Here is a 27,008-nt window from a genome sequence, read left to right on the forward strand (position 1 = left end):
AATAAAGAGATATTCACAGTTAGTCGCTCAATCTGACAGTAGTCTAATAAATATATATTTGTGACCTACACTCTCAGGTACAGAAGGGTAACATACAACTGAACCCCAAAACTAACATATAACATTCAAGAAAAAAGCACAAGCCAACAAAATGTTTTCTTTATTTTTCCAATGCCATAAATTACACCGTGATGGTATTTCTTAGGAGATCTTAGGATCATTTTCGTATAAGCAAAAATGAATAATAAATAGCCCGGGCTTAAATACTCTGCGCTCCTAAATGCCCAATGTGCATGCGGCAGAACATGTCTTTTTTGAAAATGATACTATTGTCAAAGGACACAATAGAGTGCTGAAAATTGCACACGCCTTGGCTGGATTGTAATGATGTCTTCTACACTCTAACCACCACTTTCCAAAATTGATCTGAATTATCTCATTCCAACTCTTTTTCATTTTCTCCCTTCTTGAACAATTACTCTCTATACCACCCAGTTGGGAAAACAGTTTAATCCACGCCCCTTTCCATCCATGTAACACCTATTTTCAGCAAGTGCACATCCCCATTGTCATCAGACCACACCTGTTTTCACCACTGGAAATTGGGACTGTCCGGCAATAATCAGGACTGTTGGTTAGATTCTCCTGGCAATTGAGCAGCATAAAGATGTTCTCATAATATAAGAAATATGAACTATCTAATATATTTGTGACCTTAATATGGAGAAATTCATAGTTGTTAGCAACATCGGATAGTGTGAATATTCTGGTAGTAGTCTAACTAATGTACATTTGTGGACCCCCTTCTCAACTACAGAACATGAGTGGTATCTTACAACTGTACCCCAAACGTAGTGTATCAAAATATCTAAAGCGCAAACCAAAAAATGTTTTCTTTCTACTTCCAATGATATAAATTAAACTGTGAGAGGATTTCTTACGTGATCTTCTAATCATTTTGTCAAACAATAACTCAGCTGAAAGATTCAGAATTTTAGAATCTCCCCTTTGATTCAAGCAATCTCTTGTTTTCCTATTAACTGCAATGTAAATTCACGTAAGATCTCTCCCAAGCTAGATTAGATGAATTCTAATAGTGAGCTCTCTATCATGATGAGACTTAGACAAAAGCCTTTCTTGATTGCCCCATTATTGAAATGACCCTTTACTTTAATCACACCTCACCATTCCATCTTTTTGACCACTTGAGAAAATAAAATAAACTTGATGGGAACATATATTTATTTTCACTTAAGTAACTGCAGTAAATTATGAAAAATAATTTTTGTTTTGTTGTTGTCTCATGTATCAAACACTGGTGTAAATATAGAAAAATGACAGTTTATGCACAGATGGGGAAGAAATGTATTTCCTGAGTGAGGACATTTGATGTGAGTCACATGACCTTAACTAACCAACAATAAGGCAGCAGACAACAATCAAAGGGATAAAGGATGTTTCAGGCTGTGAGTTATAATGATGTTATATATTAGAGTTCTCTATATATTGCTGTAGTTCGTGACGTTTAGTCACTCAATAATTATTCTTGGTCTAGAAGAGCTAAAAAAAATGAAGACATGTTCGACTTTGCTATTGGTCCTGTACTGTATCTTGTGTAAGTTTCACCTTTCAGAATCCATATCTGAATTTACCACCAGTATTTTACTCCACAGGTATTTTATCTCTTCAGAGTTGTAGAGTTACATATTTAATAAGCTAAAAATACACAAATTCATCAAGTTAAAAATTATCTAAATTCTAGTTGTGTTAATCCAGAAGCAGCCAACAAGACAGCGGACATTTAACCTTACAGGAGGTAAAACTAAAGTCCCTCTTGGCAAACAGTTCTGCTGAAAAGTTTTCACCTTAGACCTCCCTTGTGCTTCTCTGTCCCACAGGTCAGTGCTGGGGAGTGTCGGTCACACAGGATAAGAAGCTGCTGATAGTAAAGCTGGGAGGGACTACAGAGATCCGATGTTATCAGAGTGAATCCACCTATCTCAACATGTTCTGGTACCAACAGAAGCCGGGAGAAGGGCTGAAGCTTATGGTCTACTCAACAGGAGCTAATGATGCAACGATGGAGAAAGATTATAGTAACACATGGACCCTGAAAAGAAGCGACACTCACAATTCTCTGCTCACCCTGAAACCTGCAGCCATGGAGGATGATGCTGTGTATTTCTGTGCTGCCAGTACACACAGACACTAAAACCAATGTAACACCTGGCACTAAATGTCATTCATTCTATAGAGACAACAGCTTCATGTACATAGTATAACTCTGTAACATTACCAATACAGCATTTCTCACAGCTGATAACGTTATTTTTTGTGGTTATTCACATTTTTTTTTTTACTATAAAAATGGTTTCTATTTTGGCTGATTAATGCAAGAAAAACTTCGCTATAAATCAGTACACTACCGGTAATATTATTTTATGGGATATAGAATTGTCCTATAGTCCAGATATGTCACGTATACTATGATTAATCATTTGGAATTTTATGCTTATAGATAATATATAAGTGAGTTACAAAAACAGCTTTTATTACTCTTTCAAAGGTCAGTGCTATGGACATGAAGTACTTATGAAAACAAAGTTCTTGGTTGTAAATGTTGGAGAAGAAGTGGTGGTCGAATGTACACGCACTGACTAGAGATACATAACTATACTTTGGTACCAGCAGAAACTCACAGCTTATTCTACAGGATAAGAGTCAACATAAAAAAGAATAAAGGGAAGATGATAAAATGTGAAACCTGGATAGACCAGATAATCTGGTATCAAACTTGAAAATAGTCACACCCGAGGGCCATTATACTGCTATGCAGTTCTGCGTATCTACAGTTATATAACAAAATCAAAAATTCCAAACCAAAAACTTTCATTTCCTCTATAATATTGAACCATAAACGCTAGGTAATTCCAATTACCAGCAGGGGGAGTCAATTATCTCTAATGAAATTTCACAGTTATATAAATAAATTGTCTCAGGAACAGCTACGGACATTGAGATTAAGTTGTGACCCATGGAGGAGCCACAAAGCTGGCTATTTAAATAACCAGAAATATCTGTCAGCAGTATTAAAGCCATTTTATTGTTTACAAATAATTATTGTCCAATGCGATTGTTGTGGTTCCAAAGCACAAAGATATTTAATTGCAAAATATAGCAGGATTTACAGCAAGCCATTATTAAGCCATTATTACACATTAAAGATGTTACAATAAAGCAGGAAAGTATAAAAACACTGAATACATTACATTTTCATTATAGTGCTTCCTCAGGCCCAGGGGATACAGTCATGCTCACATGTATTCAGGATCAGAGAGAGAGAGAACAAAATGTCCCAGCCTGCTTATATGTAGCTTCAGTATAGAAAAAACTACTGGTGATGTCACTATGTACACAGATAACACTTAGTGAGGTCTTCATTGGTCCATGGTTAATAATATTCCAGTTGCCAGATGGTCATAGGTCAGTTCATTTGATCCTTTCAAAGGGTGAGGGGCAACTTCCCCCAATAGCTGAAAACATGTGCTTCTCAAGGAATCTGACCCAAACCAGTTCTAAACAAACTTAAAACACAATGTGATTTTGATCATTCAATCTTTTATCTTCCAGAACTATTGATCACAGAACGTGATTGCAAAGCCGAAATTAGCGGATTAGAGATGGTAATGTGCAGATCAAAATGACACTAAACATGATACATTTATTATATCCTGAGCCTTAGATACTTTTAATATATTATCATTTATGTATAAACAATCTAATACATTTTACTAATAAATAAATGTGGATTTTATCCTTAATAAATGTGCATTATTTACAAGTGTAAGTGTACGTGTGCATTATTTATCATGCGATTGTGACATAGCACGTGGCGTACAGATCGCAATTGCACGGTAAAACAATATTAATCAATATGGTTTACTTCAACCAATTATTTGACTTCGACAGTGGATAAATGTGGCTGATGTCTGGAATTGGATTGTGTTTTCATCACATTGTGATGAAATGCAAAATAAAGCATTTCATTTATGTTTGTTCTCCATTACCTTAAGTTACCAATGTCTGATATAAAAGTTCAGCCTAATAGACTTTTTTCATAATTATTATCTAGATTAATAGTACAATGCCTTACAGATTCACAGGCAGCTATCAAGCTTATGTCTGGTACTGTCAGACAGTGCTGGTATGTCCTTGGTGTAATTTGATCGAACAACCACCGTGAGAACATAATATCCCTTGTAGGTTAATACTTTCCTGTGCAGTGCGACTATGAGTCTGATTCAGTAGGAAAGTTAAGCAAAAAATGCTTTCTTACTTAAGTTTTCTGGACAAAGCCATGTTGCAATGCAAGGGGTGCAAAATATTGCAACATGGTTCTGTGCAAAAATTATTTTTGTGCAAAATAATTTATTATTTTGCAAAAAAATTAAATGCAGGCTGTTTTTTCATGTAGCACACAAATACTTGAATGCTTGTTTGTACAGTGAAATTTAAAGTTGATCTAGGACATGCCCTACCCCAAATATAAATCTGCCATCTCATTCCAAATTTAAGTCACCCTTTCAATACAACATGGTTTTGCCTTACTTACTTTTGCTTAACCTTCCTTAATGAATCAGGCCCTATGTGCCTATGTATGACCTTAATAAGGAAATATTCATAGTTGGTAGCAACAATTGATTGTTTGTGGGGGTTCTGAGAATAAAAGCTTAATTTTGATGGCATAATGTATTTTTTCAACCTAAATGTGTATGTAGTTAGTTATGACTGATTGTGTTTTTGTTTCATGTTGTAAATATAAACAATGACAGTTTACACACCGACGGGGAAGAGAAGGGGGAAATGTGTTTCCTGAGTGACGTTTGATGTGAGTCACATGACAATAACTAACCAACCAGAAAGGAGCAGACAACAATGAAAGGTACAGAGGGTGTTACAGGCTGTGAGCTATTAGAGTGGCCCATATAGTGCTGTAGTATGTGATATATAGTCACTCAGTAATTATTTTTTTACTCTTATTGTAGAAGAGCTTAAAACAAATAATTGTTGCAAAATGAAGACGTGGCCGACACTGTTATTGGTCCTGAGCTGTATCCTAAGTAAGTTTCACCTTTCAGAATCCATATCTAGATCTACCACCAGTGTTTCAATCCACAGGGAAAAAATATCTTGTGATAGTTGTACAGTTATATGTTTAATATTGTAGGAAAAATACACAAATCTATCAAGCTAAATAGTATCTATGTTCTAGTGTGTTGATCCAGAATAATTTGCAGAGGCAGCTGACACTTAACCTTACAGGAGGTAAAACTAGAATCTCTCCAGGTGAAACGTTCCCACCTTAGACCTCCCTTGTGCTCCTCTGTCCCACAGGTCAGTGCTGGGGAGTGTCGGTCACACAGGATAAGAAGCTGGTGATAGTAAAGCTGGGAGGAACTGCAGAGATCCCATGTTATCAGAGTGAATCCAACTATTTTGCCATGTTCTGGTACCAACAGACGCTGGGAGAAGGGCTGAAGCTGATGGTCCACTCAACGGGAGCTAATGATGCAACGATGGAGGATGTTTATAAAACCACATGGACCCTGGAAAGAAACGACACTCACAATTCTCTGCTCACCCTGAAAAGTGCAGCCACGGAGGATGATGCTGTGTTTTTCTGTGCAGCCAGTGAACACAGAGACTAAAACCAATGTAACACCTGGCACTAAATGTCTTTCATTCTATAGAGGCCACAGCTTCTTGTACATAATACAGCCCTGTAACATTACCAATGTAACATTCCTCATATCTAATACAGTTAGATTTTGTGAAAGCACACCTCCTCGCCTTCTCGTTACCCTAGGGGCCCCGCAAAGGACCCCCGAGTACCCCTCAGCCCAGACCAAGCTGGGCAATAAACCCTACACCTGGATCTGGGCCAAAATGCCGAGAAGCGATAACCCGAAATGGGAACTAGGAAAGCGCCCGCTTCTCAGACTAGGCCTGACAACTGTAGGAGACAGCCACACCAAACACCGTATACTTTCTTCAGCGGCAGGGCACAACACTCCATTGCTGCACATTCTAGGCCCGACTAGCCTGAAAAGCCTGACACCTTCACTGGGACCCACCTTACACCTCTCTGTCTGCAAAGGCACGCACATCACCCAAGGACTTTTTAAAAGAGATGCCTGCAGAATTTGCATAAACTCCTCCCCTTGACCATAAGTGCAGCGACCCCCGCCGATTAGTCTGTTTGCCGTTCCGTCCTCGTCTCCCCAGGCAATTAATCACACTGTCTGGCCAGCTTCTTTCGGAATATTCACAACATGTCACATATTGCCACATATGGCAATAGTTGATAAAAGTTATGTAAAAGATCCTTCTAAGGTGGCTCTACATGCTGAGTATCTCCACCATATCCAGCACACCTCCATCCATCCCCTTCAGGACCAGGTTTTCTGCTCGAGGTCCAGGCTTGACGGCCCATGGCGGTGCTGGAGGTGCAGTGGACTTAAAAGTGCCAGTTGTTATCGATTCCATGGGGTGTTATTTCTTCTCATCCTTCGACCTAGGAATAGAGCTGGAGTGGAGGCTGACAGTACAGGAGCAATCTTCATGTTCATGGCTCATTTATCCTGAATTGAGAGGAAGATCAAAGGTCATCTGAGGAGAGAGGTCACTTCCTTGTTGACGGAAGTGAACAAATTGTTTCGTCCTCAAAGTCCGTCCACCCCATTGTGCTTCTTATGCCGATGCACAACTACCTGTTTACGCTGTCCACTCTATCATCACCAGTGTTAGGCCACAGCCAGCACACATCCAACCGTTTTCTGGAGAACCACAACAGAGGTCTGACTGTCCTTATACCCTCCACATTGTTAGGCCAGAAAGCATTAATTCCCTGTGTGGAAGCTACCAATTGATTTGTGCCTTTTAAAATGTTTTATAACAATTTTAACAAAAGCACTATTACACAGACTAATGAAAAAAATAACATATTAGATGTAAACATAAAATAAGTAGTACATTAATTAAAAAAAGTAAGCAAAAAGCATATCAGGATATACTGTAATAACAAACTAATATTGCTATTATTACTCTTTCCAAGGTCAGTGCTGGGGAGAGGAAATATTTCTGAAAACAAAATTATTGGTTGTTAATGTTGGAGAAGAAGTAGTCATCCCATCTACACACACTGAAATTCACAACTTATTCCACTAGAAAGGGTCAACATAAAATAGAAAATTAGGAAGCTGAAAAAATGAGGACGTTGGATAGACCAGATATTCTAGTATAAAGCTTAAAAATAGCCAGAACCGATGGCCAGTATACTGCTGTGTACTTCTGTGCATCTAGTACACAAAACACAAAATATCAAAAGTCAAAGCCAAAAACTTTATTTTTCTCTATAATACTATAAACGCTAGGTAATTCCAATTACCAGCAGGGGGAGCCAATTATCTTCAATTAACTTTCACAGCTGGATAAAGATTGTCTCAAGAACTTCTAATTACTTTGGGATTAAGTTGTGACCCATGGAGAAGCCACAATGCTGGATATTTAAATAACCAGAAAGACCTATCATGGGATATATGTGGCCGATGTCTAGAGTTGAATTGTGTTTTCATCCCATTGGGATAATTAGGAAAATGAAGCATTTCGCTTATGTTAGTTTTCCATTACCTTAAGTTAACAATGTCTGATATAAAAGTTGAGCCTAATAGACTTTTTTTCATAATTATTATCTAGATTAATAGTACAATGTCTTACAGATTCATAGGACATCGAGCTTATGCCTGGTACTATCAGACAGTGCTTGTCCCTAGTTGGTGTAATATGATCAAATAACCACTAAGAGAACGCAATAGTAACAAATGATATCACACACAAAACCCACTTTAGGACCAAAATGAAGAATAATTTAGTAATAACGTATAACATAGTAATTTGCAGATTTTGCTTTATGGTGACTGGACCAAAATGTGGACCATGTTCCTCACCTAGAAAAACCACGAAACAAATTGTTCTTCATGTTGCAAAAAATTATGTTTTTGCAACTATGACTAAATGCCCAATGTGTATGTGGCAGGGGTGTGTATATTTTAAGAAGATTAGAGAATGATAGTGTTAAAAAATGACACAATAGATTACTTCAAGGTTCAGATGCCTGGCTTGGGTTGTGATGACTTTGGATTCACAATCTAAATTATCTCATTAAATCTCTTTTTGAACTGTATCTCTTTTTAATTTTCTCTCATTTTGAAGAATTTCTCTCCATAAATTAAAATTCTTATTAGCTGGAAAACCAATTTAAACAACATCCCTATACATCCATGCAACACCAATTGTTAGCAAGTCCACATTCCCTTTGTCGCCAGACCAAACGTCTTTCACCACTGGAAATTGGGACTCCAATAATTAGGACTGTTGGTGTGACTCTCCTGGCAATACAACTATCAGGTTTAGAGCCACTTAAAGAGGTGCAAAGACAATAGAGGAGTGGAGTCAATGGGCAGAGCCCAAAGGGGAGGGGAGCAGTGTAGCTGGTGAGCAACAGTTAAAGGTAATGAGACCAGGAGGATAGAAGGCCCTGCTCACTAGAGCTTACAATCTAAAGTAAAAGAGACTAATGGTTGACATATGGGGTTGAGCCAATGTAAGGGGATCTGAGGATATGAAGCAAGAGTGGGAGAGATGGAGGAAGAAAGAGGGTGAGGGATACTACATGGTGAATTGGTTAAGTAGAGGACAGGGAGGCTTTTTTAAACAGGTGGGTTTTCATTGACCGTTTGATGCTATACAAGCTAGGGATAGTGTTATAGAACGAGGGAGATCATCCCAGTGGTGGGAGGCAGCCCGTGTGAAACCTTGGATAGGGAGGACATGTCGTTACCAGAGGTGAGGAAAAGCGACGGTCATTGGCCGACCAGAGAAGCGGGAGGGAGTATGTATGGAGATGAGGTTGGAGATGTAGGGAGCAGTGGAGTTGGAGAGGGCCTTGTACGGGAGGGTGAGGACTGTGAGTAGCTAATTATCACAGTTTTTTTGTATGTCCTGTATATAACACTGCTGTAATTATAAATAAAATAACAGTTTACACACAGATGTGAAAGATAAGTAAGAAATGTATTTCCTGAGTGAGAACATTTGATGTGAGTCACATGACCTCAACTAACCAACCAGAAAGGAGTAGACTGCAATCAAAGGTACAGAGGGCGTTCCAGGCTGGGAGTTATTAGAGTGCCCCATATAGTGATGTGTTATGTGATATACAGTCACTCATACACTTTTTTTACTCGTATCGCAGGAGAGATTAAAAAGGAATGGTTGTAAAATGAAGACATGTCCGACACTGCTATTGGTCCTGAGCGGTATCCTATGTAAGTTTTACCAATCAGAATCCATATCTGGATTTCCACCAGTGTTTTAATCCACAGGAAAATAATATTTTATCTTCTGATAGTTGTACTGTTACATATTTAATATTGTAGGAATAATACACAAAATCATCAAGCTAAATAGTATCTATATTCTAGTGTGTAGAGCCAGAAAATACCCAGCGAGGCAGCTGACATTTAACCTTACAGGAGAAAAAACTAAAGTCCCTCCTGGTGAAACGTTCCCACCTTAGACCTCCCTTGTGCTCCTCTGTCCCACAGGTCAGTGCTGGGGAGTGTCGGTCACACAGGATAAGAAGCTGATGATAGTAAATCCGGGAGGAACTGCAGAGATCCGATGTTATCAGAGTGAATCCACCTATTTTGCCATGTTCTGGTACCAACAGAAGCCGGGAGAAGGGCTGAAGCTTATGGTCTACTCAACGGGAGCTAATATTGAAACAATGGAGGATGATTATAAAAACACTTGGACCCTGAAAAGAAACGACACTCACAATTCTCTGCTCACCCTGCAAGCTGCAGCCATGGAGGATGATGCTGTGTATTTCTGTGCAGCCAGTTCACACAGACACTAAAACCAATGTAACACCTGGCACTAAATGTCTATAGAGGCCACAGCTTCATGTACATAATACAGCCCTGTATCATTACCAATGCAACATTTCTCATTTCTAATGCAGTTATCTTTTGTGACTCACAGTCTTACATGGGAAATTGACAATATTTTAAATTTAAGTAGTGTCCTTTTATGCTGAATGTCACAATATGAATTTACCTGAAAATTATTATACTTATTTTATGGTATATAGAACTAAATGTCATTTATTCTATAGAGGCCACAGCTTCATATACATAGTACGGGCATCTGCCTTACAGCACTGGGGTCATGAGTTCAATTCCTGACCATGGCCTTATCCCTGAGGAGTTTGTATGTTCTCCACATGCTTGCATGGGCTTTCTCCAGGTGGTGCTATATAAATAAATGATGACCATGACGATGATTGTAGTTTGGTCAGTGTGGGTTCTCATGATACCATCCTCTGTTGCAAACCTTTAGGGGGCAATTGACTTCAGGGCTTATCTTTGCTGAAAGGCTAAGGGAGGCCACTTTATTCTTAGATTCTACCAGAGAACTAGGACTTTTCCGCTCTACTTGGAGAGGAAGCTTCCAAAATGTTCATGGTAGTGGTCATGCCAAAATAATAAAAAACGTGAAGGCCCCCCTCTAAACACTACTAACCCTACCGTTAATAGTGTTTATAGCAAGCACTCGCAGGTTTGTTTTACTAAGGCTTGCGCATTATACAGGCGCTGGATCCTCGCATTGCCCTCTTAATACCGGCAATATGACTGTCACCATTTTAAGTGATGGCAGTCACACTCCCGGCATTTTCTGCTGTTGGCGTTTATAGCAGAGATGTCGGCAATGTTGCTTATCAGTTTTTGGGTAAGTCTGTTATTCCTACATGTTGAAATTATACCAATCAGCATTTTAGTGTCTAAATATCTGTTGTCGCAATTTTGATAATCGGTATTATGACTACCACCGACCTGCTCCACTGTCCGCAGTGGTAATTGCCTCTCTTCAGCTTATTGCACCATTGGTTCCAGTTCCACTGTCCGCAGTGGTCATAACCTGTCTGCAGACCATCACATTACTGTAACCTGCTCCACTGTTCGTAGTGGTAATAATCTTTCTGCAGCTCATTGCACCATTAAATCCAGTTCCCTGTCCGCAGTGGTCATTACCTGATCGCAGACTATCACATCCCTGTTACTTGCTCCACTGTTCGCAGTGGTAATCATCACTCTGCAGTCTATAACACCATTGTATCCAGCTCCACCCTCTCCAGTGTTTACTGTCTATCCACAGACTATCACATTCCTATATCCAGCCCACTGACTATTCTCCTGGTCTGTTCTCTTGGTCATTTTGGTTCTCCCCATTGGTCTCGCACTCTCTCAGTGGACCGCCACCTGCAGGGCAGACACCGCGAAGTCCATACCTCCTTGCAAGGATCCCTGGCAAATACCACCTGCCTCGATAGACTCCACACCCCTGGGAAGAGTAGTACCAAGCCAGGCAGATCTGAAGGGCACCTATCCTAGTTACAATGATTACTTCCTCTTCACTTTCCATGAGGCATTTTTCTTCTGTGTGCAGCCCTTCTTCGTTTGTCTACTTGTCTAAAATGTCCATCTTTTCAGCCAGGGCTCTGCCACTATGTTTCATAGGGATTGTAGCATGCTTTGCACACAAAACGTAGTTGCTCATCCTCCTCTTCCTCATCCTTTCAGCATAGCAGTGCTAGCAAACAATGCCTTGTCATTCACAGGAAAGCTACTCTTTGTATCGCTGGTTTCACTAAGAAACATACCGGTGTCAATCTGTTGGAAGAACTCAGGAATGCCATTTTCAGCATTCAGCGACCACAAGTAGATACTTTATGCACACATTTGTGCCACTATGGATTGTATCTTTTATTAAACTGCCATGTACTTGTGCCGCTGCTCTGCCACTAATTTTAGCCAGCCAGCTCGCTGCAGACTTTCGCCAAAATTGGTGAAAATGTTTCCAGTTGTGAAGAGATCATTAGAAAATAGACTGTTAATGAGCGTAAATGAATGTTAATGCTATAAATAATAATGTTGGAACAAAATCAGCTCAAATTCACATGATTTTACCTATTTTTCACAATTTTTAATTAAATCCAGATCCAAAACAAAAAACCCATGAGGGTTTTTGGACAAAACCAGATCCAAAACCAGAGCATGAAGATGGTTTTAATATCAAAACACAGGGGTTTGCTCACATCTCTTACATGTATACTTTGTAATATATGTTTGTTTGTTTTTTAGCATCTTAGCCATACAGAATGAATCAGAACCACGATCTTGTTCATTTTTGGCATTCTATTTATAGTAAACTACAAAGTATTTGGTTTGCAGTATCTCTATAATTTTGCTAAGTTATCATTAATTTGTTTCAATATTTTAAATATTCTAAAGGTATTACTTTTTCTGTTCTTTCTGACGGTCTCTCACTAATATCCCACTTGGAACATAGCCTAGTGTATCTCTGTATGTATCTAGCTCTGTATATTTTCTGTCAATTCTCCAACAAGTGTAACTCCTGAAGTATCAGACAAGCTCTTTAAGCCTGAATATGATTTCAGACATACTTCCTGGAAATCAGCTAAGGTTAATTGGTTAAACTGCTTGACTGGATCTCTGTACTTCCATGTCAATCTCTGTCAGCAAGGATCATTCCTTTCCCAACATAGGGAGAAAGTACAGCAGGTCTTACCATAGAGCACACTTTTTACATACGCACTTTCTTGTTTGTTGAATATGCATCCTTTCAGCAATTGATGGCTTGTGCAGAACCAAGAAGGCAAGTACCCAGCCTGTATTATTTTCATAGAAATTTGGAACCGCCTTATACTCCAACTCTAAAGAAAAATCTTGTCGACTTTCACTCACTGTTTTGTGTTGCTTGCTGCTTCCTCAGATATTATACACGTATGAAAGGTAATGTGAATTGGAGCTAGGATTCTGGGAGTCAGAGCAATTTGCAAAAAATACAAAAGTGTATTATGTAGTCTAATAAGAACTGGGCCCTGTTGCTATGAAAGTTGCATTGGCAGTGAACAGGAACATGTTGTTTATATGGCTGACAATGTGTTGACTCCTGTACTGCTGTACAATTCTTGGAGTTCCTGCTGTGTTTGGGATGGATTGTTGGTTTAAATGGAAGCATTTGTGTTATACATAGTTCTGTGTGGTTCTGTGTTGGTTTAATGTTGTAATGGAGTTTTGTTAGGTTATTTGAGTGGAATTGTCTAAGTTCAGATAAACTGGAGTTAGTGAAGTTTTGGTCATGGAAGCATTTGTGGTTTTGGCAAAGGTTGTTCTTGGAAGGCTAATGGAAATTGCAAATGTTGTGTAACAGATGTGTATGGAAATAGGTTGTTTTATGCAGTTTAGTGTAAATGTATAGTGTTTGGATTGTTCAGGAAGTGGTCAGATTGTTCTAAATAACGTTTTGTTAGACTGTTGGTTTAAAGGGTAGTTTGTAACTCTGAATCTCTGAAATAATGGGGTTTATTGCTGGAAATGTTGATGTACTTGATGTACTTAATATCTTAATATGGCAGTAAGGTGAATTACCATGTATTTAGAGCATGCTGAGTTCAGACAATAGAGAAAATGGATCTAGTATCTGGCAAGCCTGTAAAATGACTGTCACCTAGAAACTCTCATGTGAAGGGAATGTGGATAGTGAATAATGGCTTTTGGACTTTGAATGAGATAAGTGAAATGAAATGAAAGAGGGATAAATGTGGTATGTGAAAATATTTGGAAGGGTAAAATGTATGCTTGAGTGTGTATGTCTCTCTCTCCCCCTACAGGTCTCCCCCCTCCTCCCCCTACACACACACAATGCATTCACACACCTAGAACAATCGGTAAAGCTTCACACACACACACATACACACACACACACACACACATTCACACACCTTTAGACAATAGTTAGTCAAAACACACACACAATGACTTGTATATTTATATAACCGGCAATAAATGTAATGTTGAGCACCAAAATCTATACTTTGTGTAAAATATTGTTACGCTGTTTACTGTTTTATAATATATACATAAGTTTTACAATTAGAATGTTAATAATACAGCACGGTTTTTAAAGGAAACAATATTTTGTGTGTAGTTTTTCTTGAAGATATGGGCATAAGCTATCATATGAATATTGGTTCTGTGGATTTAAGGCAAAATAAGAATTATATTTCTTAGGTTAAATCACAATTACCTTTGCGAGGAGTGGGTTGGTGGTAATAGTCATATATAGTCATATATTATGGAATTAAACGGTCATCCATACATTTGAAATATTATTAAGGAGATTAAAACCCCATAATCACCCTAGAAATCCTTTTACAGAGACACAGAGAAAAAGTGTATTATAGGAAACGTATACACATAACAGGGGGGTAATGATGTTGTTTTCTGGAATTCTTTATCTTAGAAAGTAATCATTTTGTCCGGTAACTGTTTAATTTTTTCTTTAGGATGAAAAAAATTGAATTTATACTTTTGTAATTTAAAAAAGCATTAAAAATAACAAATAGAAAAAAATTACCTTACGAATATTTTATACCATTAAAATGTCTTTTTCAACAACCTTTATGTTTAAACAACTAAAGAAATGATATAAGAACTGATTTGCTGCCAGATATATTCGCCAAATTTTGTGGTCAACTGTATCGAAAACAGCAGAGAGGTCAAGGAAGGTGAGTAGTGAGTGGTGACTCTGACTTAGCTATTATTGGATCATAGTGGTAAATAATTAGATCGTCGTGCAGGAGTGGTAGATGAAGTAAGTAGTAACTTAGTGCACGTAAAAGAAAGTGAAAAGGTTATTAGTAAATGGTGACTAACAGAAGATTAGAACATTTGAAGTGAAGTCATGAACAGAAAAAAAAAAGTTACAAAACTAATGTGGTAAAGCATTTTTAAGAACAATTATTTGAAAACAGTTCAATACCGAGTGTCCAGGCGGTACACAAACCAGGTCCATGAGGTGGTAACTAAAAGGAATTCACAGGAGAGTGTTGGGCGTTGTCCTCCTGTAGCAGCCTTCCAGGTACAGTGTTTACCCCCTATCCAACTCCTGTATAACTCTAAATTATGATATATAAATCTGAATGCACACTTGTAACAAACACATGTAAAAAAAAAATCACTAACATAATAAAAACAGCTCATATGATCACGTTAAAGATAACTTGTGCAGATATGGAATGGAATAATTAACATTAACAAAAACAACAGCACATCTAATCATATAATATTGATAATATAATATATTGATAATGATAATATTTAGACATATCACTGAATTACATTGTAACTAAGCTCTATCCGCGATATAAAACAGAACAATATACAGCCATTTCTGTAAGTAGAGCACCATTCAGAGCATCAGAATAATACTAAATGTAGGCGTATCCTGACAATGTATAGAGGACAGAGACAGCTGGGAAGGAAGTGACAGAGTATGATAGGAACACAGCAGAACAACAGGTGGGTAAACTCAGGGCACCATTTAGCCTGTAACTATGAAGACCACAGCGACATTTGGAAATATTTACACATAAAACAGCATAAATATATAAATAAATATATCAAAAATATTTAGTCATGATTAAAAAAAAAAAATCAAAATGCTTCCTAAAGTGTTTGTATATTTTTATCCCAAGATTCGATCTTTCTCTTTATTTTTACAACAGTTGGTTTGTGGAAGTCTGCCCGGGATAAATGACGATGTGGCTGACCGTCGTACTGATCCTGGACATTTTTTTGTGTAAGTTTAGGGCTTGAGTTATGGGGGAAGGTGGCGTTGGCAGACCACAGTGGTCAACTGCCATTAAATATGGGACACTCCCCGATACTTTAAGCTGAAGTCTAATGTTATATTGTTATTGAAAACATTTTATTGCACAATATAAACATGATTTTGCAGGTGTGTAATCACAGAGGGGGATAAAACAATCCAGAATATATGACTTTATTTTTGTGTTCCCAGATCCATGTCAAGGGGTGACGATGACACAGGAGAAAAAGCTTCTTATAGTTTCTCTCCGGGAAAAGGTGGAGATTCTCTGTGATCATGATGACACCACGGGCACTTACAATATGTTCTGGTATCAGCAGAAGCTTGGAGAGAGCTTCAAGATAATGTTCACATCAGTAGACATTAATAACCCCACGGAGGAGGAGGAATTTAAAAAAATCTGGAAAATGTCTCGAACGGAGAAGAAATTGGTTCTGTTAAAAGACAAAGCAGATGCTCAGGACTCGGCTGTGTATTTCTGTGCTTACAGTATCCACAGCCACAAAGAACAGAGCAACAGCCAACATAAAACCTGCAGCCTACATCAATAAGACCTGTGCAACAGCCTAAACCTACCAGCAGGGGGAGCTTGTGTTGCAAATAAAAAAAAATTCCAAACAACAATCATATGTATTCAGCAAAAAACACCTCCAGGAACGAGGGGATAAAATTAATACAAGAGGAAAATAATGTGTAATTATCAATACAAATGCACAATCTGCACTTCTGCTTGTATCAGGATATTAGTCCTCATACACAGGGGCACCAAGAGGGGGCGGACGTTAAGAGGTACCGTTGTCTGTCTATGTTGTGGACACATGCCCATCATTGGCGCAGTGTTACAGTGAGAGTGGAATGGGAGCAGGTATACACAAAGCCAGATTCTGTATGAGTTTGTGGGTGTGATCTTGACATGTCTCAGCCTTGGCTCCTCCCCCTCCTCCTCCATCTGTCCCTCCCCAGCCGATGCACATCTTGGAACTCCCCGCATGTTGTAACCTGGCTCTGAATGCTTCCCACACAATGATCCATAAGGATGACCTGATAGATCCCAGCTATCAGCTACTTCTGCTGAAAATGTGACAACAAAGGAAAGTGACTGTTCTGTCTACATTGAACAGAAATAACTCCCAAGAGAAATGATTGTCAGATATAAAGTGTGTTCCCTTCCCAATACTAATCTGTTACCCCTTTCCTGACTCTGTACAACTATACCCCCCCTAAAACTAATCTGTCACCCTCTCCTGCCCCTATACAACTATACCCCCTCCTAATACTAATCTGTCACCCTCTCCTGCCCCTATACAACTATACCCCCTCCTAATACTAATCTGTCACCCTCTCCTGCCCCTATACAACTATACCCCCTCCTATTACTATTCTTTCACCCCTCTCCTGCCCCTATACAACTAGGCCCCATCCTAATACTAATCTATTGCACCCTGACCTAAGAACATGGGGAATCTCTTGGTTAGAAATATAAACTAATAGGAGCTCTTAGCAAATCTATTCTTATATTGTCACTTATGTATATTTTTTTACTAAAACAAGGATCTGTACTTCCAGATGACAGCGGTGTAAACCTGGATCTAGGTGAGATAATAGAGTGTGAATGAGGATGTGCAGGAGAGTATTTATTTCAATTAAACTATTTTTACAAATGGAGTGTGTGTATTATTTACATTTTTCTCGGGTGGACTACAGGTCCCAGCGGACCGTTGGTGCCATGGTACGCTAGACCTTAGTGCAAGACTGGACATGAAGGGTCCTGTGGTGCACCGTGCACCAAATTCTAACTTTATTTTCCACACCCACTGTTTTAGGAGTGTAGGAATAGCCCTCACGGTATTCAACACATGGCTAGTGAATCATAAGGGAAGGGAGCATTTTTTGCTTCCCTGATTCCCATGAAAGTCCAGTCCCGTTCTGATTGGTCTAGGGCTGCTTGTCACTATGGCAGGGGAACCCCATGCTGCAGATGAAATTTTGATGCAAATTAAATTTAATTAAGAACCCATACTCATCTTCCAGGGCTGTGGGAACATCCCTAGTTCTTTCAGCATAAGTCTCTTTTTTCCTAGGGAGGCAGCACTTTTTTTTGTGGACCTGACCTAGGATATGCAGCCCTATGCTGACCGGTCTGGGGCTGGTTGGTACTATGGCAGGAGGACCCATGCTGCCAGTTTCCAGACTATAGTGCAACAGTCCTGCTGGTATCGACATTTTTTGGGGACCCCACACTATTCATCTACCCCTTGGGCTATGCTATTCCATCACTTCCCTTCCCCATTACTAGTCTATAAGGGGTAATGGGCAGCTAAATTTAAGTCTCTAAAAAGGGCAGTCCTATGTATTTTGTGTTTTAGAGATGGAATTATGTCAAACTTTGCATGAGGCCTAAATATATCCCAACAGTGTGGGCAGCTCAAGGCCAGACCTTTAATCCAGATGGGACACAGTATTTAATTTAAGCCCCTTGTAGGGTGTGGTGCTGTACATAGTGGGTTTCTCGCACTTGCTGTGGTCACTGACCAGATCTGGAAACTCGTGGACTCATGAAATATGAATCAAAGTCCTGAATGGGTCTTGAGTGACTCTCCTCAATAGTCCATAATGTAGAAGTAGCAGTAACATCAGGTACCTGGAATAACTGGAAAAGGCCAGGATATTCCGCAAACAAATGGAACATTTCTGACTCCTTCTGAACCTAACTGCCTCTGGACTAGACCTGGACTCCCTCTGGACTTGTGGACAGGACAAGTATTCCCTCTGGACTTGTGGATTGGCCCTGGACTCTCTCTGATAGTCTGGCAGCTTGAAATGGACCTCTAAAAGCTTTCTCTCTGGAAATAGAGGACACCCAGGCCTGGCCTTACCATTATGCAGCATTAGTCAGCTGCCTAGGGCACCGGGCTCTGGGGGGCACTGCTGGTGTGCACTAATGCTGTGCCGTGGCTGGCTGAGCTTAACTTCCACAGCCCCCAGCCGCCGCACAGCTCCACAGGGGGTGGGGTGGGTGATTGCACCCCACACCCGGACACTGCCGATGGTATGCACCGTCTCTCCTCCACACTCCTTCCCTCCTCACTGCCTGTTGGGCGTGACATCATCATCCCGTCCCGATAATGTCAGTGAGGAGCCCGGCAGAGAGGAGCAGCTGCAGTCTTTGTCAAGGGAAAGGTAAGTAAAGAATTGTATTTAGTAGAGGAGAGGGCAGTGTGAATAAGGAGGGGGAACATTGTGAAGGAGGAGGGAGAGTAGTGTGAAGCAAGGGGGGTGATATTGTGATGGAGGGGGGCAGTGTGAAGCAGGAGGGGGGACATTGTGATGGAGGGGAGCAGTGTGAAGCAAGGGGGGCAGTGTGAAGCAGGAAGGGAGACATTGTTATATGGGAGGAACTGTGAAGCAGGAAGGGGAACATTGTGATGGAGGAGGGGCAGTGTGATGGAGGGGAGCAGTGTGAAGCAAGGGGGGGCAGTGTGAAGCAGGAGGGCGGACATTATGATGGAGGGTGGTCGTGTGATGGAGGGGAGCAGTGTGAAGCAAGGGGGGCAGTGTGAAGCAGGAAGGGAGACATTGTGATATGGGGGCAATGTGATACAGGAAGGGGAACATTATGATGGAGGAGGGGCATTATGATGGAGGGGGGGCTGATGACATGCCATTTCCATTTGGGCCAATAAAGGAGAGAAGATGCCCATTGCTTTTAACAAGAGCATAATACATAGACAAGGACTTAGATCACCACATAAAATTGTATGTTGTTGGCTTCTTGTGTCAAGTTTTATGTTCCCAAAGCTAATACTTGAATACCTGCCCTCTAGAAATCCTGTGTTTGTCTGGGGGCAGCAGTGAAGTCTGGACAGCGTTCTGCATCAAACTTCACTGCATCTGTACTGTTGGAGGAGGTAAGGCTTATCATTTTTTACAAATGTCAAGTGGGTGAGGGTCTGGGAAGTGGATGTTTGGTGGTGGGGGGGGGGGTAGTTTAAAACTTTGCCTAGTGTGCCGAGAGATCTTGCACCGGCCTGATGACACCACTCTGCAATAGGCAGTTCCTTCTTTAATTCTGGCAGCCCGCTCTAGTTACTGGGCAGCTCTCCCTGTTAAATTAGCAGCTTTTTCAGAATAACTGTCAACTTTCTCCACTATCCATTAGCTCTGTTTGGCAGAGTAGTGGTGCTTCTATACTTTCTCCCATGCTTCTCCTCCCTGGCGCATATATCACTGCAACTGGGGGGGGGGGGGGGCTGATGTCACTTCTTCCTCCTCTGATCCATGGGCATGCTGCGTATATAGAACCCAGAGAATAAGGCTATATAATAATAATTTCATCTTATCTATAGAAAAAGTGAAGCCCTTACCAGTTAGTCAGTTTTTAAAACTAGATTGTTTTTTCTGCACAATATGAAAAGACTTGCCAAGTGTTTTAACCCTTTCATTACCATTTTCCAAGCTCATTTACAGATACAACTTGTTCGTACATACATAATACAAACAGTTTGAGGATGGGAGAATCAATTGCAATACAGGAAGGAGAAAGAGCACAAAAAAAAATCATATCCATATATACTATTTGGAAAAATCACAGAAATATGTTGTAACTAAGGTTAGTGTTAAATAGAACAGAACAATTCTGAACGATGGGGACTCCTTAATTAAAATACTCTATTTATGTTTACAGCACCAATCAGAGGGTAGGAAAAATGTAGGCGTGTCCTGACAATGTAAAGAGGACAGAGACGTCTCAGGATGAAGTGATAGTGTATGATATGAACACAGCAGACACAGGCAGGTACATTCAGGAGATCATATAGCCTGTAAGTTACTATAAAAGCTGCAGAAATATATGGACTTATTTGTAATATTCTTAGTGAGTAAATAAATAAATAAATGTCTAATAAATATTTACGGATATTTAAAATAAATAAAAATAGTGTCTGTATATTTGTACACCAGGAACTGATGGAATCTATGAAAAATCTGGTATATTTTTTGTCTTTATTTCAGAACAGTTGGTTTGTGGACGTCTTTCCGGGAAATGACAATGTGGCTGAGCTTCCTACTGATCCTGGGTGTTTTTATGGGTAAGTTTAGTGCTTACGTTATTGGAAGAGGTTTTTAGCAGACCACGGAGTGGTCAAATGCAGTTGAATGTGGGACACCACCATCTATATTAATTTGTAGTCTAATGTTGAATTTTCAAGAACAACAATGTTATTACGCATTATAAGCATGAATTTGCAGCTATGTAATCACAGGTTGGATAAAACAATCCAGAATATATGACTTTATTTTTGTGTTCCTAGATCCATGTCAAGGGGTGAAGATGACACAGGAGAAAAAGCTTCTTATGGTGTCCTCTGGGGAAAATGTTGAGATTCACTGTGAACATGAGGGCACCACAGGTTCATACAACATGTACTGGTATCAGCAGAAGTTTGGACAGGGCTTCAAGTTAATGTTTATGTCAGTAGCAATGGGGGATCCAACTCCGGAGGCTGAATTTAAAGAACACTGGAAGATGTCTTTACCAAATAACAAGGAATTGCTTCTAATAAAAAACAAAACAGATGTTCAGGACTCCGCTGTGTATTTCTGTGCCACCAGTTTCCACAGCCACAAAAACAGTGCATCAGCTAACACAAAACCTGCATCTTATATCACTAAGACCTGTAGAACTGCCTAAACCTACCAGTAGGGGGGGCTTGTGCTGCAATATATAAACCAGTAACATTTAAAAAGAAAACAGTGTAACAAATGAGGAATTATGTGGAGAAAAAATAAAACTGTAAAACAATGTATAACTATCAATTAAAAAATGAAAAAAAAATGCATATCTGCTTGTATCAGAATGTTCGTACTCTAATATTATGTTTATTCCAACAAGAATAACATATTAGCAAGCTACCCAGTAATCTTGAGCACAGTGAGCGGTCAGGAAGTTTGTAGCCATCAAAGAGGCATTGCAGCATTTACATTTGTATGAACGGATCCATGTGCTTGTTAAGGCGGCTGATGGTGGAGATTACCCTGTGTGTTCCTGATGCTCACAGATAGGGAGTACCTGGCTTGGCAAAGCAGCACCAGTCAGAGTTTTCAGTAACAACCACTTACCAATGAAGCCCAAATATGTGTGGAGCAGGGTGGCACAATAAACAGAATTTATCACGCTAAGTGAGACCCCTGAGATAATAAAAGATAGTGACATGGCTGATAATTTTCCATGACTTGCAACACTATTGCACTCAGATTGCATCTATATTTTGAGCTTCAACCAGGGGGGTCCTTCACTTTTCATATTCCTGATAGTTTCCTACAGTGTGATAGTCCCTAGAGAGCAGTAGTTTAAATTGCGAAGAATAATAGATATTGGAGCAGATCAAAAATTACTAAAGCAAAACAAACTGTATAGCCAAATTAACGTATCTCATTGTTCTAATTATCCTAAATGTTTAGCATTGTGAAGTTAAAGTGTAGAGTATGTGCCTCAAGGATCTGTCTAGAACCCCAGGTAATAGAGCTTGGATCATTGACAATGATCCAACATATAGAAAAGCCTGAAAAATTAGATGACCGTTCCAAAAATAAATATTGTAACATGTTAATTGTCCATCTAGTGTTGTTATCCTTGTGATGGTGGTGATGATGATGATGATGATGTTGATGATGATGATGTTGTACATGTTGGTCATTGTGCTACAGCTGATGACAAATGTGAAATTCAAACTGTAAGTTATCAATCATGATGATCTATGCTGAATGTTAGTAATAAATCATGCATGAATTCCAAACCAGCCACAACTTTTGAGCCAACCAGCACTACAGAAAGTATTAGACAGGGGGAACAGCGGGACCCATCACTGTGCCCTAATTCTACATAGGCACTTGGCAAAAATTATAGCTTTAAACATGTTGCCTTTCAAGTTTGTCGAATCTGCATCATTTCTAGAATTGATAATTAATAACATGTAATAGCTGATTTGCTGACAATAGACACATTAGTAAAATGTTGTGAATTGCTCAACAAACCAAACTGTTTATCATCCACTAATCAATTCTGGTAGTTTTTCTTGTAGTTGCACAACATATGGATGTCTCCAACACAAAAAATAGCACAGAGATACAATAAGACAAAGGAGAAGAAAGCAAAACATAGTTGGCAATCTTCAAAATCTTCGCTTAATTTATTGCAAATAAGTGTTGTTGAAATAATGTAATCTATTTGTTTTGGAGACACTATATTTTAGCAAATTGTGCATGGTCCATGTGTCTTTATCTAAATATCATAATTTTTATCCCAGAATACATTAAGATGTGATAGGGTTATTTGTGCAGACTGGGGTATAGTAGTGAAACAAAACACAGCTTAATGATGGATACACACAGGTGCCTATTTCTCAACAAGCAGCATTGGTGTTCCTCCCAGCATTTGGGAAACTGTCAGTGGTTAATGACATCCTGTTTGTTATAGACATCAATCATCTTTAGTTACACACGTCCCCGCATCTTGAATGGACATAAAATAAGTTCCTGTGTGTATCTACACTTACTTATCCCAAACATCAGAAACTTTGTCTCAACAAAATTCTTGACCTGACTTTGAGCAGCTTTGTATATTCAGAGCTTCCTCTGGGATTGGCTCATGTATTTCATCATACATTTAAATGGAGCAGATTATATCATACAATAAATCCAGTTAAACCTTATGTACAATATATTTACTGACATCTATGTGTACATATCCATTAGTCACATAACAAAACATCAATGACTGCAGAAACTATAAAGAGAATCAAACATATAATTCTATTAATATCTTATTATAATTATATAACACACCTGCATCCTGCATCTCCCTACACCCAAAGGTAATAGGGGGACGTGTATAGATCTATGTGCTGCGTTTTACTTTTGCCATAAAGGTTGCAAATGAAATCACGCCCCATTATCTGGGGCAGTAGGCAAGAAAAATTTTCATGGGGGCAGAAGACCAAGGACTACTACAGGGCTTGGAGCTACTTTTTCTTGCGTTTGGTATCTTATTTTACGATAGATGTAACAGTGACTGTAAATATACAAAGACTCCCAATCCTGTGTCAGTGTTTCAGGGGTTGGGCAAATATTTCTTTACACATTATTAAATATTATTATTAATATTAGTTACCAATTAGTACAACAGCTGAAAGATAAATAAATTTAAGTGTTAATCTTAAAAATGTACATTTGTCATAGTTCTTAACCTAGTTTTTATTCAGATTTCATTGACAGCCTAATCTCATTTGATTGGGAGTATTGTTAAATCTATAGTCACTGCCTCACTGGTTATGGGATGTGCTATAAATTCAAATTGCTATATCTCATGTTTGTTACTGGACGCACCGCATGAATCCCATGGTAAAAGTAAAGTGAATAGTTGCTCATCATCAATACAGGTTATTTATAAAATGTTTATCAATGGAACACTTACAGTTTTTTAAACAAACCAATCAATCTGTATTAAATCTATACTAAGACAATCTATATTAAAGACCATTTGGTAGTTATACTAAGATAATCTGTCATTTATAAAAGTTTCACAAGGTTAGAACAGGTACCGTGACTTCAGAAAGTAGCATGAAGGCTTTTATGTAGAAGTTCATGTGGGGAGGGGGGGTGGGGACACAGTCTTTGCCCACCCAACAGAAATCATGGAGGATCAACTGCGCTCTCTGCCCCCCAGCCCTGGCTGCACATATAGAGTTATTGTTATTTTTCTTTTGCATTATTTCCTTATACACCAGGAATGACATCTGTAGCTCTAAAGCTAATTTCAATAATTTTGCGACTTTGTTGGGGCATAATTGTGTAACTAAAAAATAGAGAATGTGACATTTGCATCAGAGACTGAGCACATTTAAGGAAACATATATATATTAGCACATTGTTGTCTTTTAAGAAGTTATACATAAAAGTCTATAGATCATCACCATTTGTTTCTATAGCACCACCAATTCCGCAGCGCTGTACAGAGAACTCATTCACATCGTCCCTGCCCCGTAGGAGCTTGCAGTCTAAATTCCCTAACACACACAGATAAGGTATAGAGGAAATATACAATTAAATACAATAGTTTATAATGTTCTAAAAGCAGGGACACTGTGTCTGAGCAGTTACCTCTAAGATCATCACAATCGGTGCTGCCTAGGCGGCTCTGGAGCTCCACAATCCCCATAATAACAGGATTATAATAGGAATTTTATAACTGAAACAATCATCTTAATTTATAAAGTCCGGAGGCTAAGATTATATAGTGATAATTGGATCTAATCTACATAAAAGGAGAAATTATACTTTGTGTTTGACCAGTATTGAAACTAGAGACATATTTCCAAGACTACATTACGTGAAAAGACTGGGACTAACTCCTTTATGGATAAAACAGGGTAATACACACATCTTAGTTTGAGGGTAGAGAAATAATAGAAAACAAAAATGAGAAATAAAAGCTCATACAAAGCAGTAACATGTGCGCCCTATCACAGCCCAGCACAAAATAAATCATGTGTGTATATAATATTTGGAAATTGGAATAATCACTGAAATATTTTGTAACTAAGCCTTGTCTGATAAATAGTCCAGAACATTTCTGAAAACTTCATGAATTAATAGTTACATTTATGTTTACCTTATAGTTCATTATGAAAAGTACAGCACCAATCAGAGCATCAGACTAAGAGTATATGTAGGAATACTCTGATGAGGTACAGAGGGCAGAGATGTCTAGGGAGGAAGTGACAGTGTTTGATATGAGCACAGCACAGAACAGGTGGGTAAACTCAGGGGACCATTTAGCCTTCAAGTAACTATAAAGGCTGCAGAGATATTATATTAATAAATAAATCATAATAATATAATATATAAAATATATATATATATATATATATATATATATATATACTGGCTTATAATATATTATATATACAGTTATTATTATATCACTAATTAATATATAATATATAATATAAATAATATAATAATAATAATATAATAATGATAGAAAATTATAATAAATTATAATAAATAAACAAATGTTTAGAGATATTTTAAAAAATCCTTTAGAAAATAGTATTTGTATATTCTTACAATGGAAATTGAAATAAACTGTGAGAATTCTGGTACAAAACTTTAATCACTTATTATTTTTCGCTGTCTTTAGCTGATTCGTGGACGTCTCTCCGGGGAAATGAGGATGTGGCTGAGCTTCCTGCTGATCCTGGGAGTTTTCCTGTGTAAGTTTTGTACTTAGGTTATTGGGGGTGATCAGTGACACATAAAGTGATCAAATCCAGTTGTATGTTGGAAGCCACAGAGTGGATAAAACAATGCAGAATACATGGATCTCTTTCTGTGTTCCCAGATCCATGTCAAGGAGTGACGATGACACAGGAGAAAAAGCTTCTTATGGTTCCTTTGGGGGAAAAGGTGGAGATTCACTGTGAACATGACGACAGCTCCGGCTCGTACAACATGTTCTGGTATCAGCAGAAAATTGGAGAGAGCTTCAAAGTAATGTCTATGACAGTAGGAACGGGTGACCCCGATATGGAGCAAGAGTTTAAAAATAAATGGAAAATGTCTGTACCAGATAAGAAGAAATTACTTCTGATAAAAGACACAGCAGACGCTCAGGACTCAGCTGTGTATTTCTGCGCTTCCAGTCTCCACAGCCACAAAGAATAGAGCAACAGCCAACACAAAACCTGCAGCTTACATCACTGAGATCTGGAGAGCTGCCTATACCTACCAGCAGGGGGAGCTGGTGAAACAATATGTATTATATATTATCTATTATAAACCAATGAGTTATTTATTTAAAAAAAAAGCATTTCCGGTCATGTGGCAACATATAAAGACCTCTAACAATAAGGAATTATGATGATACTTCAATAACTAATAAAAGAAAATAATGTACATGTGCAATAGTCACAATCTTCACTTAACAGAGGAACATTAGAAAATATTTGAATATAAATACATATTTTTCTAGTCCGGGCAGTTTCTAGATATTTGGGAGATAATGAGTTACTGTTTAGTTGGATGTGCCTTTCACTCTATAGAACCCTATAATTTAAGTTAGCACCATCAATCCCTTTCTTTAAATTTAAATAAATTTCCTGTAACACATTGAGGTAGTTTCAGAAATAAACTAA

At 38.7% G+C, this 27,008-nt stretch overlaps 1 protein-coding gene and 2 gene segments (V, D, J or C); all 3 read left to right on the forward strand.

Annotated features, from left to right (window-relative positions):
• LOC142160594 (uncharacterized) overlaps window positions 1–27,008 on the forward strand; it is a 326,893-nt gene that overhangs the window by 51,591 nt on the left and 248,294 nt on the right. The window lies entirely within an intron of this gene.
• LOC142160779 (T cell receptor beta variable 10-1-like) lies at window positions 4,843–5,828 on the forward strand. The segment is given in 3 exon segments: window positions 4,843–4,942; window positions 5,046–5,120; window positions 5,395–5,828. Coding segments are annotated over 3 exon segments (396 nt in total).
• LOC142160778 (T cell receptor beta variable 7-4-like) lies at window positions 25,575–26,637 on the forward strand. The segment is given in 3 exon segments: window positions 25,575–25,628; window positions 26,015–26,087; window positions 26,216–26,637. Coding segments are annotated over 3 exon segments (450 nt in total).

Source organism: Mixophyes fleayi, chromosome 6, assembly GCF_038048845.1.
Source record: "Mixophyes fleayi isolate aMixFle1 chromosome 6, aMixFle1.hap1, whole genome shotgun sequence".
Lineage (NCBI taxonomy): Eukaryota > Metazoa > Chordata > Amphibia > Anura > Limnodynastidae > Mixophyes > Mixophyes fleayi.